Genomic DNA, 24,062 nt, shown 5'->3' on the forward strand with positions numbered 1-24,062 from the left:
TGAGGAATTCAAGAAAAGCAGAAGCACACAAAGAACAGAGTATTTGCCTTAGTGGATTCCTGACTCTTTTTCTGCTCAGTGCTGGGGAGCATCTTTGCAGGAGCAAGGTCCTGTGCACCCAGGGAAGGGTCCTGTTCTTGGTAAACACATCCCTCAGCAAATCCTTTGTCTTTTTCTAAACACTTCTTTTCCTAAAGATCCAGTCCTCCATCCACTGCCTCTTCATGGCTTCTGCATTCTCCATGCCCAGCTGGATTCATTTGCAGTGATTTCATACTTTCTCCCCAGCCACCCTTAAATATATTGAATATCTGACTATCCAAAGCCACCCTTATCATTTCCCTGATCATTTACTCCTGGGAGATACCTGGATGGGCTCTATGTCCTGCACTGATGTTTCAGCCCTGATATGTTATGTAGTGTTGTGTTGTGTTGTGTTATATTATATTATATTACGTTATATTATATTATATTATATTATATTATATTATATTATATTATATTATATTATATTACATGTTATCCTGTTTGTCTGCACCTTCAGCCCCTTTTTGGCAAATGAAAACACTTGGCAAATGAAAACATGGGGCAAGTGAAAACATGTCCCAGCTGGAGCTGCCCCCTCACCCATGGGTGCCCCTGGGGCACAGCTGGATCACCCCACTCCCTTCAGGGAGCCACATCTGGGCTGTGCAGGGACAGCAGGACACTGCAGCCACTCCTCTCCCAGCAGTTGTGTAATTCCCTAGCAGTGCCTGCCCTCCCTGCCCCTGCCCAGCTCCACGTCTGGCTATAAATCCCAGCGAGAGGGACCCTCCCTTCCCACAGCAGAGGTGACACTGAGCTGCCTGGGGCTGCAGGTAAGTGCTCCAGAGAGGTGAGAAGCCTTTCCTTCCCTCCCTGTGCCACAGCTGGGCTCTTCTGAGTCTGCCTGCCTGCAGGGTTATTGTGGAAAGTGTGGCAGGATTGGTATTTTTTGGCGCTGTTTGTAGCTTCTCCTCGAGAAGGCGGGGAATCGAATAGCAAATGTAGCTGGGGAGTGTTTGTGATATAACTTAGTTCCCATCATGCAAAAAAAAAAAACTCCCCCAAAACAGTTAACAGTGTTAACACTAGCTCTTGTGCTAGTTGATTTACAAAGGGAAAAGTCCAGGTTTTATTCCAACCTGGCAAAGCAGAGTATTCATTGGGTGTTGCTTTGTGACTGAAAGTTGAAATAATTCTGGAGAATTTGGTGGGTTTTAGAAAATACTGTGTCCAACCCCATTTTTTTTACTGAAGACTGGGTTTGGGTTTTTTTTCCTTTTTCCTGATGATTACACCACCCTCTGTGTGTGGTGGGAGCTGAAAGCCCTTCTCAGGCTACCCCAGTGACATCCTGCCATGCTGAGTGAATCACTCACCTGAGCAGGGAGTGATTCAGGTGAGACAATTCCTGCCTCTGGAATTGTCCAGCCCAAGCCACAGAACCTGGCCTTCATCCCTTGTTTTATTCCCTGACACTGCCAGGGATTCGGATCCATCATCCCCACTGGGAGTTTTGTAGGGCTGGATGCCAACCCAGGGGCTGTTGCCTTTCAAGCCCTACAAGGGACACAAAATCGTCCTCAGCCCAAGGTGTGCCACACCTGCAGCCCCTCTGTCACCCCAATGGCCATGTCAAAGCCAGCCACCAGGGACAGGACCCTGCCAGAGAGGCACAAACTGAACAGCTCCAGTGCATTTCTTATTTTTGTCCTCTGAGAGAGGCAGGGGCAGATATCCAAAGATAAAATACAGTGCATTTTCCAATCCACTGAATTTTGCTTTTTTTTTTTTTTAATTCTGTGAGAGGTAGGGGCAGATATCCAAAGATAAAATACAAATATTTGCTAGTCTGATAAGGGAGGATTGTTTAAACCCAGCTTGTAAATACAAACTGGCAGTGAATTGTGGCTCAACTACATTCTTTCAAAGCCAGATTTCCAGGGCAGCTGCAGGGGTTTGGAAGCAGCCCAGGGAGCACACTGTAAAAGTGGAGAGGTTTTTTGAAATAAAGGATGGAAAAATAGAAAATGATTAATTAAGACATTTAATCTAACTTGTAAACAAAGAGTGCTGGGAAATGAAATGGGGTTTGAGGGCAGCCCAGGGAGCACACTGTAAAAGTGGAGAGATTTTTAAAAAAATAAAGGGGGAAAAAGAGAAAATTATTAATTGAGACATTTAATCTAACTTGTAAACAAACAACCCAGAATTCTGGGGAATTGAATGGCATTTGGGGAAAGAGAAATTGGGAAAGCAGATAGGGAAGTTCCCTATGGGGGGGCATGCCAGGAGCTGCCCCCTGAGAGTGTGATGATCATCTTGTGAAAAAGGCCAATCACTTGCTTTTAAAATTTTAAAATTTTAAAAATGTAATAGTAATAAAATGGTTATTAAAAATAGTAATACAATTAGAGTAACAATAATTTGGACAATTTGAATTAGGGCAATATAAGACAATAAATACAAAGAGTTATGGACAGTCTGGGTACCTCTTTCTGGGCAGCACGAACCCGAAAAAGGACCCACGTTAACAGAGGATTAACCCTTAAAAACAACAGCCTGTTGCATATTCATACACCTCATACATGATGCATAAATTCCATTCAAACACAGGATTCTGTCTGGGCAGTGTCAGCTTCTTCCTCTGAATCCTGACGGTGTCTTCAAGGCAGGAAGAAGTTCATTTCTCCTGATAATGGAGCAATAAATTCCCTTTCTCTGAAAGATTCAGGTGTCCTGTGGCTGCTCTCTCACTGCGAGTCCTTTCTTTAAAAAAAGTATCCTACATAGCATTATAACCTAAAACAATATTTAACACGCTACTTGAGAGAATTAGTACAGCATGACTTTCTAACACAACACATATAATATTCATTTTCATGTTTGCGACAAGGTAATCATAAAATCCATGCAATTTTCACAATCTGTAGGGTTTTTTCCAGCTCCTGGGAGCCCAGCAGAGCCCGCAGGGATGCGAGTGGCCGTGGTGGGCGCGGGGGTCAGCGGGCTGGCAGCCACCAAATGCTGCCTGGACGAGGGGCTGGAGCCCACCTGCTTCGAGCAGAGCCAGGACATCGGAGGGGTCTGGCGCTACACGGTGAGCCAGGGGACATGTCCTCCTCCCTGCCACTGAGAGGTGGAGACACACCACACACACACACATTTCTGCAGTAACAGCAATGGCTTCTTCTTTATTGCAAGTTGTTCTCAAGTCTTATACCCCTAAAGTCATTAGTTGCATCCAACCGGCTCGTTATATTCACTGGACAAAGTGATAGCTTATTGTATTTTATTGGTAAAAAGCATGATTATATTATATTATATTATATTATATTATATTATATTATATTATATTATATTATATTATATTATATTATATTATATTATATTATATTATATTATATTATATTATATTATATTATATTATATTATATTATATTATTATATCATATCATATCATACTACATTATATTATATTATATTATATTATATTATATTATATTATATTATATTATATTATATTATATTATATTATACTACATTATACTACATTATACTACATTATACTACATTATACTACACTAGAATTTTACTATAGAAAAGAGAAGGATACAGACAGAAGGCTTAACAAGAATGAATATTAAAAATTTGTGACTGACTCCTCAGAGCCTGACACAGCTGGCCATGATTGGTCATTAAGTAAAAACAATTCACATGGAACCAATCAAAGATGGTCCTGTTGGTAAACAATGTCCAGAGCACATTCTAAAGTAGCCAAACACAGGAGAAGCAATCAGATAATTATTGTTTTCATTTTTTATTCCTTTCTGAGGCTCCTTATCTTCCCAGGAGAAGAAATCCTGGGAAAGGGGATTTTTCGCAAAGTATGACAGTGACATCTCTTCTGTTAGCTCAGTTGTTTGGCCTGCAGACCAGCTGCTAAGCCCACCCTCAGCTCCCCTGGCAGCTGCAGCTTTGCAGGGTTACGGGGTGGCTGTGAAGGGCTGTGAGGGTTTGCTGGGTGCTGAGCTGCACCCCTGAGGCCAGGGCAGCAGGGGGACAGGGGCTGATGCACCCGGGGTGCCCTGGCAGGAGCACATCGAGGCCGGCCGGCCCAGCCTGTACCCATCAGTGATCAGCAACACCTCCAAGGAGATGTCTGCCTTCTCTGACTTCCCCTTCCCCGAGCACTTCCCCGTGTTCCTGCCCAATGCCCTGCTCCTGGATTACCTCCGGCGCTACACCGAGCACTTCGGCCTGAGGGAGCACATCAGATTTGGGGTGAGTGATGGGTGCCCTGCCCTGTCCTGCTCCCCACCCACCCTGGGTGCCCGTGGGCACTTGTGGTGTTTTCGGGGTTCCCCATTGGAGGAGGAATTGATGAACCTGACTCCATGCTCTTAGAAGGCTGATATATTATATTATATTATATTATATTATATTATATTATATTATATTATATTATATTATATTATATTATATTATATTATATTATATTATATTATATTATATTATATTATATTATATCATATCATATCATATCATATCATATCATACCACACCATACCATACCATACCATACCATACCATATCATATACCTTTATAATATTTCATTATATTGCTTCTATTTTATTATATTATTATTATTATTATAATTTTTCTATTTTATTATCTTTTATAATATCATATTATATTACTTTATTATATTTTATTATAGTATATGTTTATTCTATCATATTAATGAATGCTATACTAAACTGTGCCAAAGAATAGAGAAAGGATACAGCCAGAAGGCTACAAAGAATGGCAATGAAAATTCGTGACCCCTTCCAGAGTCCCGACACAGCCTGATCATGACTGGTCATTAAGTTAAAGCAATTCACGTGAAACCAATGCAACAATCACCTGTTGGATAAACAATCTCCAAACCACATTCCAAAGCAGCAAAATACAAGAGAAGCAATCAGATAATTATTGTTTTTCCTTTTTCTCTGAGGCTTCTCAGCTTCCCAGGAGAAAAAAATCCTGGCAAAAGGATTTTCCCAGAAAATATGATGGTGACAGTGACTTTTCTTCACTCCCACGTTTCAGAGCACCGTTGTCAGCATCCGTAAGCACCCTGACTTTGCCACCACGGGCCAGTGGAATGTGGTCACGGAGGCAGGGGGGAAGCAGACATCACATGTCTTTGATGCTGTTATGGTTTGCAGCGGCAATTTCTCGGAGCCATCCCTTCCCCTGCAGTGTTTTCCTGGTATGGTATACAAGGAAATGTTGTTGCCTGCTTCAGGGGCTGGGGAGGGAAGATTTAGGGGTTATTTGGGGAAAATCCTCCCTTTCTTTTCTTGCTTCTGCTTTCCAAACCTGCTGGCATCAACAGTAATACTGTCTCAGAGACAGCAGCTTTGTCTCTGAGACCCCATTTTGGAGAGGAAGCATCAATTAATTCTGTGTGCATGGGATGGGCTGGACCTCTGAGACCCTGGTGGCCAGAGATTGCACATCCATGCTCCTGCCATCTGGATTGCTTTTTAACACCAGTTCTCCCAGCAAATTCCGCAAATGCTTGAGTGCTTCAGAGCTCTGTTTCTTTTTCCCCCGAGGCATCGAGGGGTTCCGAGGGCAGTACTTCCACAGCAGGCAGTACAAGCATCCTGACGTGTTCCAGGGCAAGCGGGTCCTCGTGGTGGGCATGGGCAACTCGGGAGTGGACATCGCCGTGGAGGCCAGCCGGGTCGCTGCAAAGGTGCCACCACCCTGCCACCCCGGGCCTCTGGGGACAGGGACATGGGGACTGTGGTTGTTCGTTGTTGTGGTGTCGTTGTGGGTTTCAGGATGAGGTGGGAGATGAGAATTGACTCCAAGTTTCAGAAGGCTGATTTATTATTATATATTATATAATATTATATTATATTATTTGAAAATTATACACTAAAACTATTGTGACCGTGCCATCTGTGACCATGTTCACAGGGGTTTTTGGGTTGGGGAAGAGATGAGGATCTGACTCCATGTTTCAGAAGGCTTGATTTATTATTTTATGATATATATTACATTAAAACTATACTAAAAGAAGAGAAGAAAAGGTTTCATCAGAAGGCTTGCTAAGAATAGAATAACAAAGAAAGAATGATAACAAAGGCTTGTGGCTCGGATCTCTGTCTGAACCAGCTGGGCTGTGATTGGCCATTAATTAGAAACAACCACATGAGACCAATCACAGATGCACCTGATGCACTCCACAGCAGCAGATAATCAATGTTTACATTTTGTTCCTGAGGCTTCTCAGCTTCTCAGGAGGAAAAAATCCTAAGGAAGGGATTTTCCATAAAAGATGTGTGTGACAAACTATACTAAAGAAAGAGAAAGGATACATCAGAAGGCTAAAAAAGAATGAATAATAAAAATTCATTACAGACTCAGAGAGTCCAACACAGCTAGCTGTGATTGGCCATTAATTAAAAACAATTCACATGTTGGGTAAGCAATTCTCCAAGTCATATTTCAGATCAGCAAAACATGGAGAACCTGAAGCTTCCCAGCTTCCCAGGAGAAGAAATCCTGGCGAAGGGATTTTTCATAAAATATCACAGTAAGAGGGGACAGTAGCTCAGTGTGCTGTCATCACAAACAGTCTTTCTGAGCCTGAATTTTTTGGTCAAAAATCTACCTTGAAAGCAAGCTGGTTTTGTTCTTGTCTCCTGTTTCACCTCCATCAGCCAGGAGAAATTAAAGATGCTGTTGCTGCTTTTCCATTGCACAGCTGTCTGTGCCGTGCCCCTCTGAGTTTATTTACAAAGGGAAAGCAGCAAATTCATCACCTGAAGCATTGCTTCTTCTCTTGCAGGTGATGATTAGCACCACTCGAGGAGCCTGGCTGCTCAGCCGTGTGTTTGAGCACGGCTACCCTTGGGATATGATTTTAAACACTCGCCTGATGAGCCTGATCAAAACCAACCTCCCTGGACCTCTTTCATGGTGGTTGCTTAATTATAAGGTGAACCAGTGGTTCAACCATGCAAACTATGGCCTTCAGCCAGAGAACAGGTACTTCTTGGTGGTCCCCATCCCATGCTGAAAGGCTTGTGGTGTGGGCAGGGGGAAATGTTCAGCAAGCAGCATCAACCAATGCCCAGGCTGGGGTGATCTCCAGTGGGGAGGAGAAAATAAGCTGTAGCTCCCTTAAGTGGTGAAAAATTGGGCACGCTGGAAAAACCCAGGATGGCCCAGAGGAGGGTCTGTGGGTAAGGAGGAGAAGGAAGGCTTAAAGCATGGATCAGTTCTGGAAAGAGATGGTGTGAAGAGTAAATGAGTGGAGGGAGTAGGGCAACAGATGTCCGTGAATCCCTCACACTGTGGGACAGGGTGACATTGGTGACAATTGCTTGGAGGTGGGAGGCAGGGCTGTTTGCTCAGGGAAAACGACCCCAGGAGGTGTGAGCTGGTGGGAGGAGGAGCAGGGGAGCAGCAAGGCTTGTTTGTGGTGCCGCACTCTCAGAGCCCTCGCTCTCCACAGCTGGCTGGTGCGGGAGCCCGTGCTGAACGACGATCTCCCGAGCTACATCCTGACAGGCAGGATCACCATCAAGCCAGGTGTGAAGGAGTTCAAGGACAACTCAGTGGTTTTCCACAACTGCCCTGAGGAGGAGCCCATCGACATTGTTGTCTTCTGCACGGGCTACACCGTCTCCTTCCCCTTCCTGGAAGAATCCATCGTCAGGGTGGAGAACAAGCACGCGTCCCTCTACAAATACGTGTTCCCACCCCAGCTGCAGAAGCCCACCCTGGCTGTCCTTGGGCTGATTAAGCCCTTAGGAGCCATCATGCCCGTGGCAGAGATGCAGGCACGCTGGGTGAGCCGTGTCTTCAAAGGTAGGGGAGCAAATGTGAGCCCTCCTGTGCCCCAAAAATGCAGCTCAGACAAAACTGGAAATGGTTTTCCCCTTCACCCAGGGAGATCCCAGAGCTAAGAAGTTCAGGGTGGACAAGGGAGCATTTCCCAGGCTCAGACTTCCCAAACCATTTCACTTCAGCTAACTTACAGCAACATGAGTGAGGAAAGAAACCCACTGGTGTTTTTTGGAGGGGGATTTAATAAAAATAGTAAGAATAACCTCGTGGAGGGCTGGACCAGGACTACTCCACAGACATGAGAAGCTCTGGGGTTTCTCTTTGGGAGGATCCTCTCTGGGGCTTGCACAGCCCATCTGCCCCCACATCACCTGCCTGTGCCCTGACAGGACACATCTGTAAGAGAAGGAGGAGGTGTGGGTGAATTTGGAATACTGGTTTTTGGCAGGACTGCAGCACTGCCAAATAAACTGCCAGCAATGAGAGTTTCCTGCCCTCCCAGGGAAGGGATTCCCACATTTTGCATCACTGAGTGAGTTCACAGTTCCCCCCCAGGAGTTAAAGTCTGCAGAACACTCTCCTCTCTCTTCCAGGCCTGTGTCAGTTGCCTCCCCAGGCTGTCATGGAGAAGGAAGTAAATGAGAAGAAGAAAAACCAAATCCAATGGTAAGTCATTCCCCAGAGCCCCAAAGGTATTTTGGTGGATTGAAAAACCTCTGGAGTTTTTGGGGCTCTCGCTCTGTGCCTGTTCCCTGCAGGCATGGCAGAGGAGAGGGGAGGATTCCTGGATCCAGCTTCCCCTTTACTCACTTGCAAAGAGCCAATGTAACCTTTGATTTAACACTGATATTTTGCCTGTTGGTGACAGCAAGAAATTAATTCAGGGTACTCAAGGCTATGGGAGTTGGGGAAGAATACCAGGATCCCCAGGGACTGAGAGATAAAATAGAGAAATTAATGGTAATAAATACAAAGCAATTCAGCTTGGGGGGAAAAAACCAACCCACAACCAGCGAGGTGTACACACTGATTGTCTCATCTCACAGCATGGAGACCTGACTCACTGTGAACAGGTGTCTGAGCACACTGGTGTGTGGTTCACAGGCAGGCAAAAGGCTTAAAAAGATTAGGGAATGAATGAGCCAATCCCAGGAAACTGGGTGATAGATAAATCCAAGGCTCACTTAGATAGCTATAGGAGAAAAGGTGTAGGAGAGTGAAGTACAGAATTGCACAGGATACAATACAAGGCGAAGTACAGAATACAGAATACAATACAATACAAGGCTGAGTGGATATGAGCTTTTGCAGACCTCTGAAGGTGGGACATGAAGCTGTAAATTCTGCAGAGAAGGTGAACTGGGAGCAGTTCTCCAAGCCACTGTGTATTCTTGCAGTATTTGGTAGAAATGATTGTGAGGGATACTAAAGGGCACCACCTTTCTCATGCTGCACGTGACTTTTCTGCAAAAAGCAAAGGGATTTGGGTTGGAGGGGTTTTTTTGTTTGCTTGCTTTGAAAAAGACCCCAAACTGTTAACCAAAGTCTGCTAACAAAGATTGACCAAGGGGAAGGAGAGGAGCAGGTGCAACTTGCGAGTGAGGGAGAGAAAGATTGACTGGAGCCAGCATCACTTCACAGGAGCAGCGTGGGGGCCAGGATTTGTGTCCCACGTTCCCACTGCACCTACACCCAGTCCTTTCCTAGAGAACCCAGTTGCACTCCAGATGCAATAAGGATGCAGAGAATGCCCACCCCAGCTCCTCCAAGCCCTGCTGACACCAACATTCCTCCTGCCTCTTTCTCCTCTCTGATCATTCAGGTTTGGCCTGACCTTTGATGAAGTGCTCAAAACCGAGTGGCTGGTCTACCTGGACACCCTGGCCTCCTTCATTGGTGCCAAGCCCAGCGTGCTGGGGCTGCTCTGCACAGACCCAAGGCTGGCTCTCACCATCTTCTTTGGGCCCTGCTCCCCCTACCAGTACAGGCTGGGGGGTCCTGGGCGCTGGCAGGGAGCACGGCAGGCCATCCTCACCCAGTGGGACCGCGTCCTGAAGCCCACCAGAACACGAGTCCCTGCTGGCTCCTCCAGCTCCTTCCTGTCTCTCCTTACTGTGGTGGGACTCCTTCTGCTCCTGGCTGCTGTGATTTTTGGTTTCTTATAAAATTTTAGAATGTGTTTGTTTGGGTTGTTTGGGTTTTTTTTGTCCTGAGGGATTTTATCTCGGGTCAGACAGCCCCACGGGACTGGGGAGAAGGATTTCAGTAGATGGCAACAAACTTTAATCTGCAACCTGCAGCATAAACCTCCCTTTGTTCCAACCCAACCCCAAGCCCAGCTTTACAGGCCTCATTAACCAGGGATGGCAGCCTTGCCCAAGTGTATTTTGCCCCTCTGCTCCCCTGCCTCCTGCCAGGAGCAGAGCAGGGATTGGTGCCACAATTGTGCCTGGATGACACGAGACAGGATGCAGAGAGGACAAGACCAAGAAAAGTGCTGGTGTGTCCCAGGAGCAAGAATTATCTGGGGAAATATTCCTGTGATTATCTATCACAGGGCTGTGTACACAGGTCAGGCTGTCCCCTTCTCCAGACCTAAACACTGTAACCCCAACATCCCAGCTGGGGTTGAATTGGTGCATCTTTCCAGTTGTTTGGGAAGATTCCAGGTTTGTACCACAGGAGCCTGTGGGGCTGAGCACTCCTGCCTTTGCTTCCCTGCGTGCCCCACCACTGGACAATCCTGAGGCTTTGTTTTGTGCGTGGAGAGACTTTAAATGAATAAAATCTCAGTGGCTGTGGCAGGAGCGTGCTGCAGATGCCTCCCTGTGCTTTCCTTGTGTGCATGGGGGGGAGAGCTGTGTCTGAGTGGGGCTGTGCCAGCAATTGCTGTGGGCAGCTCACAAGGCTGGGGCTCTCAGGGCTCTCCCTGACTGCCCAAAATGAAGCTGCACAGTGCTCCATGTCCCACATCCACGCTGTCTGCTGGCCAAGGGAGCGTGTTCTGCTGATCTCCTGAGGATGCCAAGGGAACAAGAGCCCAGCACAGGCACCACAAAAGGATCAGCACAGCCCCACGCTGCTGCCTGGGCTGGAGCAGGGACGAGTTACAGCGTGGGAGTCCTCGCAAGCAAGTTCCCTTTGGGATTATCTCTGAATTTTCACCTGGCACTGCCCCATGGAGGCTGAGAACTTTCTTCCAGTGCATTTAAGCCCACAGGGCGGGGGGAATGCAGGTGTAAAGGTCAGTGGTGCAAGAGCTGAGGCTTGCCTGGACTTCAGCCTTCCCTTCCAATCCACGGCCAGAGAACTCAAGGGAAATCCGGAGAGGGCAGAGCGGCGAAGGCACAGCGCTGTCCTGCAAGGTTTGCTCTTCAATTCTCTTGGGTGGGCTTGGCAGGGTTTAAAAGTGGGCAGACAGCTCTCCAGGGTTTTGGCATTCACTGCTGGCTTTGCCTTGCTGCTGGTGGGGGGAGAGGGGTGTTGCAGGGACCCTCTGGAGTGAATCCATCTGCAGGCAGCGCTGGAAAAGGGGGGTGGCTTGAGCACCCTGAGCTTGCCTGCCCTTTCCCAAAGCCAAAGAAGGCTCCAGAACCGAGGCAGGCAGCTGTGGGCATGTTCCTGCAGATCAAGGAGTGGCTCAGGCCAGGCTTGTGGATGCCAAAGGGGTTGTTTTGCACCTCCTTCATTTTTCTTTCTTCAGTTTCCTCCAGGTTCTGTTTGTGTTGATTTAATTTTTGACACAAAACCATTAGAAAAAGTTACAAATTACTCTTTCTGCTGACCCTGCAGTAGCAGTATTTTTTATCTAATCAAAGTGCGTGCGAGTTCATTTTTTCCTAGTTTGCTTTCCACTCAAGCTCGGCGCAGCTCAGTTTACACAGCCCAGCTTTGAGTTCCTCCCATTTATCTCCAGCGTTTCCCGGGTTCCTTACCTTTTGTATACCCTGTAATCCCAGCCTTGCTTTCACAGAGCTGTCTAACTTCTGAATGGCTGCACCCTGCTCCTGCTCAGTCAGGCATTGCTTTGCTTTCCCCCCTCTTTTTAAACCCTTTTTGTTTTCAAGAGATTGCTCTTTAATGGGAAGTTAAAAGGGAAAGCGTGAAAACGAGCCAGCTTAGCTGGACTTGCTTCTCCCAAAGGTTTCAGGATGATCAGGCAGAAGAAGATAGCTGCATGTGTGGAAAAGAGAATAAATTGAAGCAGCAGAACAGCAAGGTTTAAAAGTGCCTCCTTTTTCATCCCATGGAGGAGGGAGATTGCTGGACCCCCAGAGTGGGTTTGGGAGGGTAATGAGCAGGATCTGTGCACCAGCAGCTGGCTGTGGGGTTCTCCCAGGACAGTTTTCCTTCATGAACACCTGCAACTGGAGAAGACCAGCGGTGTTTTGGTGGGGATGGGAAGGAGGAAATGGCTTTTCTGCTGATCCCCGGGCTGTTGTGCTTGCAGCTGCTGTCACACCAGCCTGTCACCTGCTGCAGGCCACCATGGTCCGGCGTGTGGCTGTGATTGGGGCTGGGGCTGGGGGCTTGGCCTCTGTCAAGTGCTGCCTGGATGAGGGGCTGGAGCCCACGTGCTTCGAGAGCAGCGAGGACATCGGCGGCATCTGGCGCTACACGGTCAGTGCCCCCCGCGTCTGCCCCGGGCTTGTCCCTCTCAGGAAAATTAACCCACAAACACCAGAGGTTTATGTCCTAAAGGAGACAGAGGAGTCTTTTTATTTTATTTGAATAAAGGGAGAGGCCATGGGGTATTGCCCTGGGATCTCTCCAATTTTTGGAGGACGCAGCCTCCTTTTTATCCCAATTTCCCGGCTGCATTTCCCTTCTCTCTTTCTCCATTTCTGAGGGACTTGAGAGGTTCAGACCTCCCAAAATACCTGATCCCAAAGATTTCCCTCTAATGTACAACCCTCCCTTTTCATTTTTAATTCTTATGGAATTTAGGGGTTTTTCTTCCCCATTGTTTCTTTCGTCTTTCAATGTCTAATTTCATTTATCAGCAAATCTAATGTTTATTTGTAAAATCAAATCTCTTTTTCCATTCATCAGTCAGTGGAATCCTTCCCATTGTTTCTTTTCTCTCCCAGTGCTGGTTTTATCTCCGAGCAGACCCACAGCTTGTTTGTAAAAACAAATCCACTATTCCTCTCATCCCCTTCCTTGGATGCTCTGGGACTGCAGCAAAGAGGAAAGGGTGGCCTCGCCCTCAGGGACTGTCCCTGTCCCACTCCTGGGGCTCCTCCTGACTCCAAGATGGAGAAGGACATGGAGGGGGTGGGAAATGGATGGAGTTTTGCACCTTGGCTAAAGGAGCTTTGCAAAATAGGTTTATATGCCTTGATTGTTGTAGTGACAATGTTAATGATTGTGCCTTGTGTACTTCACTTGCAAATGATAAACAAAACCATCAAAGAAGTTTTTTCTGTTCAAGAGAGAGGAGGAAATGTGGGAAATGGATTTGTAGAGAATTCTCAAAACCTGGCAGAAGGTTCACATAGTGTGCATCTCAATGCAAACCTTGAGATAACAAATCCTGACTTAGAAATGCCTTGGAATAGGATGGACATTGTTGAGAGAGAAATGGAACTAGAAACAAGTTTCAAAGGATAGCCTTGCCAATAAGACTAAATACTTTGGAGAAATAGAACTATGAAAGATGCACTGTAGGAGGACCCATGAGGGGTAATTTTAGATAATTGGCTTTAAGGCATTTACAGCATGGTGTAGCAAAAACTGATAGGCCAAGAAATGCTTATAGTGTATTGTAATTAAGAATTAGTTGGCTTCTGATTGTGATGGTGTGAATTATAACATTTGTACTGTCTCACCCTTCAAGTGAGACTAAAAATAGAATAAAAGTTTTAAAATGCCTCTCAGTTGCCCCATCTCTGGGTCAGAAAAGAGCTTAATCATACAGAGGGAGCAGTAATGATTGTCTGCAAGTGCTAGTCCTGGCTTATTCCTTGTACCAAAATGTGAGGAAGAAAATACTTATATACTTGATGGGGAGAAATTCTTCCCCTGTACACCTGGAAACATCAACGCTGGCTTCACACAGGACTCCACAGACAGCAGGAGGATCACTGTGTACCGCTCAGTCATCACCAACACCTCCAAGGAGATGTCCTGCTTCAGTGACTTCCCCTTCCCCGAGGATTTTCCCAACTACCTGCCCCACAGCCTGGTCCTGGAATACCTCAGGATGTACGCCCAGCACTTTGACCTCCTGCGGCACATTCGCTTCCAGGTGAGCAGCTCTCGGGTTTTGTGTTGCTGCAATGGCTCCCAAGGTGTTAAAGAGTTTTTTTTCCCAGTCCTATGACCAAAGAAGAAGTTGAGATTCCTCAGCTCTGCTTCTCAGGTTTGTTTATTTTCTCTTATCTGTTCCATTCTTTCTCTGGCCTGCTGAGATCTGTCCAGCAGGTTGAGTTGTGGCACAGTCCCTGCCCTTGGGATGGTGTCACCTTTTTATACTAAAAACTACGTGTACTTTATTTACAACAATTTTCCAATACCTATCACCTATGTTAGACAGTCTGTCTCTACTTTAAACCAATACAGAAGTGTCACCATCACAGCAGAAGATGGAGGGAAAGAAGAAGAAGGACAGGACACACCCAGATTCCTCCATCTTGCCTCTTGAAGCCCCATTCTAAATCCCCAAAATTCTACTTTTTCACCCTGTGACAAATTAGCTATCCTTCTACTCAAACTCTTGTGGCTTTTAAATCTTCACACAAAGTTGGTAATCATTTCCATGGGCTAAAATCAAAGGCACAGGTGTTTGTGACTCTGTGCCAAGGTCTCTGAGCCCCTTGCCAGGGTCTGGAATCACCCAGGGCAGCCAGAGGAATGTCCTGGGTTCTGACAAGCAGGGACCTCAAACCCATGGGGAGAAGAACCATGCGCAGCTGCAGATTGGAGGTGGGATGGGACCAGGCTGGGTGCCAGCCCTCAAGGGCCTTTTGAGTCCTGAATGCAGACTTTAGCCCATGTTTTAACTAAGGCTGGTTTAACACAGCCTTGCTCCCAGTGCCATCACCAGGGGAAATGCAGGGTGGGCTTTAATGGCTTCAGAAGTGTCATGCAGCTCCCCAGGGACCCAGCCTTTTACAGGCACATCTCCATGATCCCTGACTGCTGTTCTCTTGGGCTTCTGTGCAAGACAACAGTTCTCAGTGTGAGGAAGTGCCCGGATTTCAGCACCTCAGGCCGGTGGGAGGTGGTCACTGAGAGCCATGGTGTCCGTGAGTCCCATGTCTTCGACGCTGTCATGGTGTGCACTGGCCATTACCAGGAGCCCTACTTGCCATTGGCTTCTTTCCCAGGTAAGGCCTCTCCCAGCAGTGGGGTTCCCCCAGCAGCCATGGCTGGATTTGGTTCCCCCAGTCCCTGGTTGGATTTTCCTCTGTGAGCCTGCCTGCTCCATGAAGCCCCCACAGTGGAGCAGGCAGGACCCTGACCCCATGGAAATGGTGGGGGGCATTGCAGGGAATGGGAAAAACACTTTGTAAAGGTGCAGCCAGGCTTTTCCCTTAGGATTTGCAAAGCAAGACTGAGCTGAGGAGGTACAGGGCACTTCCATGGGCTTCTCAGCTGCCAGGGGAGGTGGGAGCGGGGACAGTTGGGGGCTGCAGAGGATCTGAGCATGAGGCTGGGGTGAGTAAATGTATCTGGCAGTAGGAAATGCTCCCTGCTCTCTGCCTAGGCATTGAAAGTCACTTTAAAGGCCGTTATCTGCACAGCTGGGAGTACAGGGACGTGCAGGCTTTCCAAGGGAAGCGTGTCCTGGTGCTTGGCATCGGCAACACCGGCGGGGACCTCTCTGTGGAGCTGAGCCGAGTGGCTGCCAAGGTACATTTCCGTGCTGCCCCAGACAGGGTGTCCCCCAAGGTACAGCTCCATGGTGCCCCAGACAGGGCCTCCCCCAAGGTACAGCTCCATGGTGCTCCAGACAGGGCCTCTGCTGCTCCATGGTGCCCCAGACAGGGCCTCCACCAAGGTACAGCTCCATGGTGCTCCAGACAGGGCCTCTGCTTCTCCATGGCGCCCCAGACAGAGCCTCTGCCAAGGTGCAGCTCCATGGTGCTCCAGACAGAGCCTCCCCCAAGGTACAGCTCCGTGCTGCCCCAGACAGGGCCTCTGCTGCTCCATGGTGTTCCAGACAGGGCCTCCACCAAGGTACAGCTCCATGGTGCCCCAGACAGGGCCTCTGCTGCTCCATGGTGCCCCAGACAGAGCCTCTGCCAAGGTGCAGCTCCATGGTGCTCCAGACAGGGCCTCCCCCAAGGTACAGCTCCATGGTGCTCCAGACAGGGCCTCCACCAAGGTGCAGCTCCATGGTGCCCCAGACAGGGCCTCTGCTCCTCCATGGTGCCCCAGACAGGGCCTCTGCTTCTCCATGGTGCTCCAGACAGGGCCTCCACCAAGGTGCAGCTCCATGGTGCCCCAGACAGGGCCTCTGCTCCTCCATGGTGCCCCAGAAAGGCCCTCTGCTTCTCCATGGTGCCCCAGACAGAGCCTCTGCCAAGGTACAGCTCCATGGTGTTCCAGACAGGGCCTCTGCCAAGGTGCAGTTCCATGCTGCTCCAAACAGGGCCTCTGAGAGCCAGTGGCTCTGACGCCTTGTGAGGGCTGACCCAGAACAGAGGCCAGACAGAGTTAAAGAATAAAGTAGGGGTTTTTTAAGAGGCCTCAATGGATCCACCTTTGGCAGCACAACCCAGAATGGCCGCAAAAATGCATGACTGGTCATGGGGTCTCTCACCTTTATAAGTTCTGCTCCATTTGCATATTGGAGTTCATTGTCTAATTACAGCTCCAGCCCATGCAGTCCCATCCTGCTTGTTTTTCTCTCTCCAGCCCACAGTGTTTGTGCTCTTGGGCCTGAGATTTGGATCATTTGTCCTTGGTGCCCAGCTAGAGAAGGAATTGTTTTGTCTCCCTGCTCTGTGCACAGAGCTCAGCATCCCCTCATATGAAGCTCAGACCCACACACTAAAGCAGCACAGAACCTGAAAAATATAAAAGCTCAAACCTGAGGCATCAGCTCAAGGTACTTCAGGGAGCTGTGCCCCCAGGTTCCTCTGTAAATTCCACTTCTCACTGAGGGCAGTTGAAGAAGCTTTACAACTCCTGGAGAGTTTGGGCTGCCTGAGGAGTGGCAATTGAGCAGCTGTGGGAACTTTATCAAAGCTGTTTGGTTCATCTGGATGTCATCTCCTCCCCTTGTGTTAGCTCAAGTGCAGGAGATGGGATTTGCCACTCAGGGCAAAACCAAGGAGATGCCTGGGCAGGAGGCTGAGACCTGCTCTTCCCCCAGGTGTTCCTCAGCACCAGGAGCCACACGTGGGTCGCCAGCCGGGTCTCAGATCAGGGCTTCCCCGTGGACATGGTCAGCACCACCCGCTTCAACTCCTTCCTGGACTGGCTTCTCCCATCAGCCCTCACAAGGAGGATCAAGTTTCGGAAGTTCAATTCATGGTTCAACCACACAAACTATGGCTTGGCCTCAAGCAAAAGGTGGATTTTCCTGGTTGTTTTGTTGGGTGCTCAGGGGGTCTTTAATAATATGAAATGCTTAATTCTCAGCTTTGGGGGACATTTTTGGAATAGCAAACCATCAGAGGGGAATTGTGACCATAAAAAAAGTCATTTTAGGTCCCTCCCAGATATTAACACCACTCTTTTCTCTGCTGCAAGCTCCAAATTTAAGATAATTATCAATGAAGAGCTGCCCTTCTGCCTCCTCTCTGGGGCCGTGGTGTTGAAGCCCAACGTGAAGGAGTTCACTGAAAGCTCTGCTGTTTTTGAAGACGGCACAACCGAAGGAAACATTGACGTGGTGCTCTTTGCCACGGGCTACAACTTCTCCTTCCCCTTCCTGGAGGAGTCTGTTCGGGGCTCCATCCACGACAACCGTTCCCTCTACAACTGCATCTTCCCTCCCCAGCTGGAGCAGCCCACACTGGCCATCATTGGCCTGATCCAGCTGACAGGCTCCATCATGGTGGGCTCAGAGATGCAGGCTCGCTGGGTCACAGGGGTCTTTGCAGGTAGGACATGGGGGAGATCTTCTGGCTGGGAGGTTTGGGGCAGCCTGAGCTGCTGCCCACACAGCTTAGGGCTTATTTCAGCTCTGTGGGTAGCCTCTGTCCACCAGCTGCATCCCACACCTCAGGAAAGGTGCTGGGATCTTGGGAAGGAGCTGAACATGTTCTCTTAAGGTGCTGCTGGAGCTATTATATAATTATGAATATTGTCTAGGTTTACCCCTGCTAGAATCAAAAACTCTGACATAATTGAGACTTCAAGCTTTCAGAAAGTGAAAAGATACTATAAAGCTCTAACCCAGCTTCAAATCAGTTAATGAGACCCCTTCTAGACTTAACAAATTGGCTCATATGAAGTACAGGTTGAAACTAAATTGAGGCATTTGGAAAACATTTTTCTTTGCATCTGTGGTATCTCCTCCTGATACAAAATAGAAAAGACCAAGAGTTAAAATCCCAAGATTCTTATTTATTTTGATTGCATGGGCAGTTGCTGGTTTCTCTGTTCTCAGGCTGGAACAAGCTGCCTCCCCCAAGCAGGATGATGGCTGAGGTTTTGAAGAGGAAGCCAGCAGTCAAAAGGTGTGTGATGCTCCTGCAGTCAGGATGAGACGGGTTCTGTGTGCCAGGACAAGCTCAGGGAAGGGGGGGACTTGATGGCAGACATGGCAGGGACCTGCTCAGCCCACCCAACTCTGCATTTATTACCTCACCACCCACAGTGGGCTGGGAAAATGCTCCCGTGGCTCCTTTATGGAACAAGACACCAACTCCCCTTCCCTCCCTTCCCATCTCCTTTGCTCCCTCCCTTTCTCTCCAGTTCTTTGGAGATCCCCCTCTGCCAGGCTTCCCAGCCATCCTTGTTCCCAGCACATCCAGATGAAGGTTTGGTTTCCTCCAGACTGAGGGTGCCATCTCGTGGCTTCTCCCTCCCAAATCCAGGCACTGGGGAGAGCTGGGTTCCATCCAGATTCCATCCAGAACCCCCCTGGAGCCAGGAAGTGTGGGTGGGGGACAGTTTGTGTCACTTTTTGGCGGGTCAAGGTGAGCGTCCCACCAGGCTGCTGTGTGTGTGGGAGCTGGCAGCCTGCCTCCTTGGCACTGGGATTGATTTTGCAGGAGGTGGAGATGTGTCCGCAGGGATGTGGGATGGATGATGATGGGGCAAGGAGGAAACGTCGGGGTTGGGTTTGCCAGCAGGGCAGGGCTGGCTCATGGGGACACTGGGAAAAAGCTGGGACGAAACAGAGCCACAGGGGTTATAAGCAGGAGCCCAGTGACTGCACCACGGTGCTGTTACACAGAAATATGGAAGCCTGAGATGCACAGGGAACAAACTTGAGGCTGTCCCAAACTTTCCTCAAGCAGATCAGCATGTCCTTCCTTCTGTGAGGGAGATAAGGTTTCAAGCAGAGAAATACTGGAGGTCCCTCCCAGCATGGGAAGCTTTCTGCATTTCCCAGATTTCCCCTTGGCATGCTTATCTCTGAAAGTCTGTATCTCTGCTTCTCAAAATCAGCCAAATCCACACCCCTGAACCTCAGGGAAGGACACAGCAGGCTGCTTGTGGCATTACAATGATGCTACTGTTAAGTTAGAGCTGATTTTGAAGCCACAACTATGCTGCAGAGACAAAACAGGTTTCTGCTTATCCCGTGCCCCGGGGAACTGCTGGCATCAACCCCATAGAGGCTCCTTCAGTGTTTTTGGCTTTGTTTGGGGCTCAGAGGGCTCTGCCCCAGAGCCTGGGGCTCACCTGGTGTCTGAGCCTGAGGCTTTTGGTGCCCGTGGAGCTGGGAAATGAGACAGGATGATGCCACCTGACTTTTATTTCTCACGCCCCATCGAAGGAACCCATCTGAGAGGGAGAACCTGAAGATGAGTTTCATCAGCTACGTGGACAAAATCGCTGCATGCGCCGGCGTCAAACCCAGCGTGCTGAGGCTGCTGCTGACAGATCCCAAGCTGGGCCTGGCCATCTTCTTTGGGCCCTGCTCCCCCTACCAGTACCGGCTGCAGGGCAGGGGCAGCTGGAGCGGGGCCAGAGCTGCCATCCTCACCCAGTGGCAGCGCTCCCTGCGGCCCCTGAGGACCCGAGTGCTGCGTGACAGCTCCAGCAGCTCCTGGGGATGGAGCTGGATGTGTCTCCTGGCTCTGCCAGCAGCTCTCACTGCAGCTTGGCTCTGCTCCAAATACCCCCAGGCAGGCTGGAGCCCCCGGCTGTAGGAGGAACATGGAGAGATGGGATGCCAGGTGATGTGGGCACGGTGCAAAGCTTGCCAGTGTCTTGGTTTGGAAAGCCAGGAGTCTGCTAAGGCAGGCAGGAGCCTCCCCTGGAATGGAGCATGTAAACCCTCCCCACCCCTCCCAATTGCTATAAAATTTAAATTAAGGGGGTCTCAGGTAAAAAAATATGGGAGCAGGAAATAGCAGTTCTTTAATAGGGAAGAAAAAATAAAGGATAAAATAAACAATGCAGTACACTGTAACAACACTGACAGAGTCAGAACCCAACCTGACACCCTGTGGGTCAGGGTGTTGGTGGCAGTCCCATTGGAATTGTGGCTGCAGCCCTCCTGCAGTGTCAGGGGTGGTTCTGCTGGAGCAGGGATGTGTAGAGAAGGATGGATTCTTCCTCTGAAGATCCAGTGGAAGGAGAGGCAGCTGCTGTTCCTCTGGGAAATCCAGTGGAGAAGCCGTGCTGGTGTCTCAAAACCTCTGGGTTATATCTGGGTAGCAATGTTTGAAACCTCAGATTGTATCCAGGTAGGAATGTTTGAAACCTCAGATTGTATCCAGGGAGGAATGCTTGGCTCCTCCCTCTGGGCTCACATCTCCCAGTGGGATGCTGTAGTTCTTATCAGCCATGCAGTGACATTCAATAGCTGTTATCAGCAATGTCCCCTCCCAGGGAGGTGTGACTGTGGTTACTCAGAGAGAGAGATAAGGCAAACTGCCCACTTGACAAAGATAATCTGCCATACAGATGGTAATGGAAAACATCTTGCATTGCTACAGCCAGGTGCTGCCAGAGGGATGGAGGTGGCACCAGCAGGAGCCTGGGGCTGTCTGTGTCTGTCACTATAGGACATGGAACAACACAAGCACACACTGCTGCTCTCAAGGTGAAGAAAATGAAAGTTTATTTTCTGACCTTAACATTTATCGTTTTCTAAAAGTGACAGTGGGTTGGAGGATGACAGTGCCACCTCTCCAATGACACTGGACAAACCAACAGTCCATCAAATTTCTCCTCCTCCATAAAAGAATGCAAAACAATAAGTTATTTACAGAAAGTGTGTGAGAAAGTTTGTTACAAGAATGTCAACATCAGAAGGCTTAGAAAATCTTAAAAAATCAGGGTGACATGTGTCCAGCCACCTCCTGCTGATGTTCTGTAGGAAAGGCGTTTTGTGCTGTTCTTGTGAGCCAGCAAAGGCTTCCTGAAGGTAAGGGAAGCCCCGTATCTGTCTCGAGGAAGACACCAAGGCTGTCCCCATGACAACGTGATGGAAGAGGGAAAGTTCAAAGATACAGACTCAGCTGGCTCACACAGAGTGACCTGGCTCCTTGCTCACCTACTGAGAACTTTGTTTCTTCCTTATGACCAATGGGCAGTGAATGTGTCTTTCAGTAAATGCAAATATCTTGAAAAACTATAAAGGCAACATGTTGCTGTAATAAATCTCTCTTATGCACCCTTCTGATGGAGTCTTGGTGCTTTGCACTGTGTCACGCTCTATAGTGACAATGTTCCTTCTGACATTGCACCAAAGGTGACACAGAGAGCTCACCTGAACCATTCTGAGCATGAGGCCAGCCTTTGGAGAAATGAAATTTCCTGCTCCCTGAAATTTGGGCAGGACCCACACCACCTTGAGATTTCATGAAACATGAACTGTCTGAAGAGAGCTATTCTGTGTCTGGTAACTTTTGGGACATGAAGGAGGCAGCCACAAATAAACCTCACAGATCGGCTCTTTGCTGATGGATTTATTGATGGTTCATTATCAGGGGGTGTGAGGTGGATCCCAAGCTGTGGCAGAGGGGAGACTCTTGCCCTTGTAGATGTATAATCTATCCATTGTATAGATAGAAATATCAACAAGTAAGGTATATGAGAATTGTTCTGTATGTTCATGTACTGATTTACAATAATTAATTATACATACAGCGACAGGCATCCCTAATATTGCTCCAGCAGCCTTAGGATTATAGGGAACCCTGAATTCCTGGGATGGGGACCAGGATGGGAAACAAGGTGGAGCTGGGATGGGAGCAGGGATAGGACTGGGATGAGAACAGAGATGGAAAGAGAGGTGGGACTGGGAAAGGGCCAAGATGAGAACTGGCATGGGGCCAGGATGGGAACAGGGATGGGAACAGGGAAGGGGCCAGGATGGGGATCGGAAAGGGGATGGGATGGGAACGGGATGGGAACCAGGACAGGACTGGAATGGGGCCGGGATGGGAACAGGGATGGGAACAGGGAAGGGGTCAGGATGGGATTGGGATGGGACCAGATGGGAACAAATATAGTACTGGGATGGGAACTGGGATGGGGCTGGGATGGGAGCAGGGATGGGACCAGGAGAGGGCCGAGGTGGAAACCAGGATGAGGCCAGAATAGGACCAGGATAGGGCCGGGATGGGGCTGGGATAGAACCGGGACAGGACCAGGATGGGGCCAGGATGGGGTTGGGACAAGACCGGGACAGGACCGGGATAGAACCAGAATAGAACAGGATAGAACCGGGACAGGACTGGGATACAACCGGGATTGGGCTGCGATAGAACCAGGATAAAACCGGGATGGTTTAGCACGAGATAGAACCAGGATAGGATTGAGACAGAACCGGGACAGGACCGGGATGGGGCTGGGATGGGAACAGAGATAGGAACCAGGATAGGACCAGGATAGAACGGGACAGGATTGAGATAGAACCGAGATAGAACTGGGACAGGACCGGGATGGGAACAGAGATAGGAACCGGGACAGGACCGGGATGGAACCAGGACAGGACTGAGATAGAACCGGGACAAGACCGGGACAGGACCGGGATAGAAACAGGACAGGATTGAGACAGAACCGGGACAGGATTGGGGTAGAAGAGGACAGGATTGAGATAGAACCGGGACAGGACCGGGCTGGGGCCGGTTCCGCTCGGCCCCGCCCTCCGCGCGCGCCGCCAGGGGGCGCTCCTGTCCACGGGAGCCCGCGCGACTGCGGCACGGCGCTGTCACGTGACCGGCGACGCGGGGGCGGTCCCGGCGGCTCGCGCTGTGCGCGGTGACGTCAGACGTCGTTGGCGCCCGGCTTGGCCGCCCGCCATCTTGGCCCCTGTGTGCGAGCGGCCGAGGCGGCGGCGCCGGGAGAAGCAGCGGCCCCGCCGGCACCGGGACCCGCGGGCAGCCGAGCGCCGCTCAGCGCGCCCGGTAAGCGGCAGGGCTCCTCCGCTTCCCCGCGGCGGAGCGCGGGCTCGCGTGGCGGCACGGCGCCGGCAGGAGCGGGCGGGCGGCCTGCGCCGCATGGCCCCGGGCGGGGGCGGCTTCCGCCCGGGCGGGCCCGCGGCCGGCGGGTGAGGGGCGCCCCGGGCCGGCACCGCCGCCGGGCGGAGCGGGGCGGGCGGCCGGGCTGGGGTTCGCCGGGCCGCCCCGCATTGGCGCTCGGGGCCGGCCGCGCCCCGCCGGGCACGGCCCGGGCCGCGCCAGGGGCCGGCGGGAGAGGCGGCCGTGCCGGGAGCGCTCCTGCGGGGCTGCTGCTTCCTTCTCCCGCCCTCCTTTTTGCCCTCCGCTTTTCTCCTTTTTTCAACAGCGCTCGGTCTGCTCCTTCCTCCCTTCTCCTCCTCTTCTCTCCCCCCTTTCTCTCTCTGGGGTTCCCAGGAAGGCGCCGAGCCCTGCGCGCGTTGGCGCTCGCTGCGCGCTGTGATTCCTCTGCAGGAGCGCGGGGGGAGCGCAGCCCCGGCCTGCGGCTGTAGAGGCAGAGCGCCTCGCTTTTCCAGCTTGGGATCCGCATCCCGGCCTCTCTGACTCCTCGCCTACGGTAAAAGGCGGCTCTGGGGGTGGTTTGGTGCGGGGTGAGTGAAGGAAGGCATTGTTTGTGCTCCCGGGGTCGGGGTGCGCTCTCC

The 24,062-nt window shown here is 49.9% G+C and overlaps 3 protein-coding genes across 17 annotated transcripts in view; all 3 read left to right on the forward strand.

The window, feature by feature from the left end:
• Nucleotides 1-720: 720 nt before the first annotated feature.
• Nucleotides 721-10,696, forward strand: FMO1 (flavin containing dimethylaniline monoxygenase 1). 2 transcript variants are annotated; one of them, XM_074546441.1, is made up of 9 exons: nucleotides 721-860; nucleotides 2,958-3,124; nucleotides 4,120-4,308; nucleotides 5,120-5,282; nucleotides 5,632-5,774; nucleotides 6,876-7,075; nucleotides 7,545-7,900; nucleotides 8,473-8,545; nucleotides 9,702-10,696. In XM_074546441.1, exons 2-9 carry the CDS (start codon nucleotides 2,999-3,001, stop codon nucleotides 10,042-10,044), a joined length of 1,593 nt encoding a protein of 530 aa, XP_074402542.1. In that variant the 5' UTR covers nucleotides 721-860; nucleotides 2,958-2,998; the 3' UTR covers nucleotides 10,045-10,696. The 2 variants fall into 2 exon arrangements, with proteins under 2 accessions (XP_074402542.1, XP_026652352.2); XM_026796551.2 differs by having other exon boundaries at nucleotides 726-860; nucleotides 2,970-3,124.
• Nucleotides 10,697-10,810: 114 nt separating this feature from the next.
• LOC102061341 (dimethylaniline monooxygenase [N-oxide-forming] 4) lies at nucleotides 10,811-21,922 on the forward strand. Of its 2 annotated transcripts, none has more exons than XM_005492266.4 (9): nucleotides 10,811-11,244; nucleotides 12,330-12,499; nucleotides 13,941-14,129; nucleotides 15,048-15,210; nucleotides 15,591-15,736; nucleotides 17,205-17,404; nucleotides 17,585-17,937; nucleotides 18,447-18,516; nucleotides 19,785-21,922. In XM_005492266.4, exons 1-9 carry the CDS (start codon nucleotides 11,058-11,060, stop codon nucleotides 20,158-20,160), a joined length of 1,854 nt encoding a protein of 617 aa, XP_005492323.2. In that variant the 5' UTR covers nucleotides 10,811-11,057; the 3' UTR covers nucleotides 20,161-21,922. The 2 variants fall into 2 exon arrangements, with proteins under 2 accessions (XP_005492323.2, XP_014126238.2); XM_014270763.3 differs by lacking the exon at nucleotides 10,811-11,244 and adding an exon at nucleotides 11,586-12,098.
• A 1,290-nt stretch (nucleotides 21,923-23,212) lies between these two features.
• Nucleotides 23,213-24,062, forward strand: part of PRRC2C (proline rich coiled-coil 2C) — a 63,686-nt gene continuing 62,836 nt past the window's right edge. For 12 of the 13 annotated variants that reach the window (XM_074546442.1, XM_074546446.1, XM_074546445.1 and 9 more), the window contains exon 1: nucleotides 23,213-23,370. The gene's annotated coding sequence lies outside the window, so the exon portion shown is untranslated. Of the gene's footprint in view, nucleotides 23,371-23,542; nucleotides 23,978-24,062 lie in introns of those variants that run through there. The other variant, XM_026796560.2, reaches the window with a different exon arrangement.

This window comes from Zonotrichia albicollis, chromosome 8 (assembly GCF_047830755.1).
Source record: "Zonotrichia albicollis isolate bZonAlb1 chromosome 8, bZonAlb1.hap1, whole genome shotgun sequence".
NCBI lineage: Eukaryota > Metazoa > Chordata > Aves > Passeriformes > Passerellidae > Zonotrichia > Zonotrichia albicollis.

Excerpts from the sequence above, each read along its gene's own strand:
- LOC102061341 (XM_005492266.4), top strand. The coding sequence starts at position 11,058 with ATGGAGGCTGAGAACTTTCTTCCAGTGCATTTAAGCCCACAGGGCGGG. Across the intron at positions 14,130-15,047 it reads TGCGGCACATTCGCTTCCAG|ACAACAGTTCTCAGTGTGAG; the intron begins GTGAGCAGCTCT and ends CTTCTGTGCAAG. Across the intron at positions 15,737-17,204 it reads TGAGCCGAGTGGCTGCCAAG|GTGTTCCTCAGCACCAGGAG; the intron begins GTACATTTCCGT and ends CTCTTCCCCCAG.
- FMO1 (XM_074546441.1), top strand. The coding sequence starts at position 2,999 with ATGCGAGTGGCCGTGGTGGGCGCGGGGGTCAGCGGGCTGGCAGCCACC. Across the intron at positions 5,283-5,631 it reads TCCCCTGCAGTGTTTTCCTG|GCATCGAGGGGTTCCGAGGG; the intron begins GTATGGTATACA and ends TTTTCCCCCGAG. Across the intron at positions 5,775-6,875 it reads CCAGCCGGGTCGCTGCAAAG|GTGATGATTAGCACCACTCG; the intron begins GTGCCACCACCC and ends CTTCTCTTGCAG.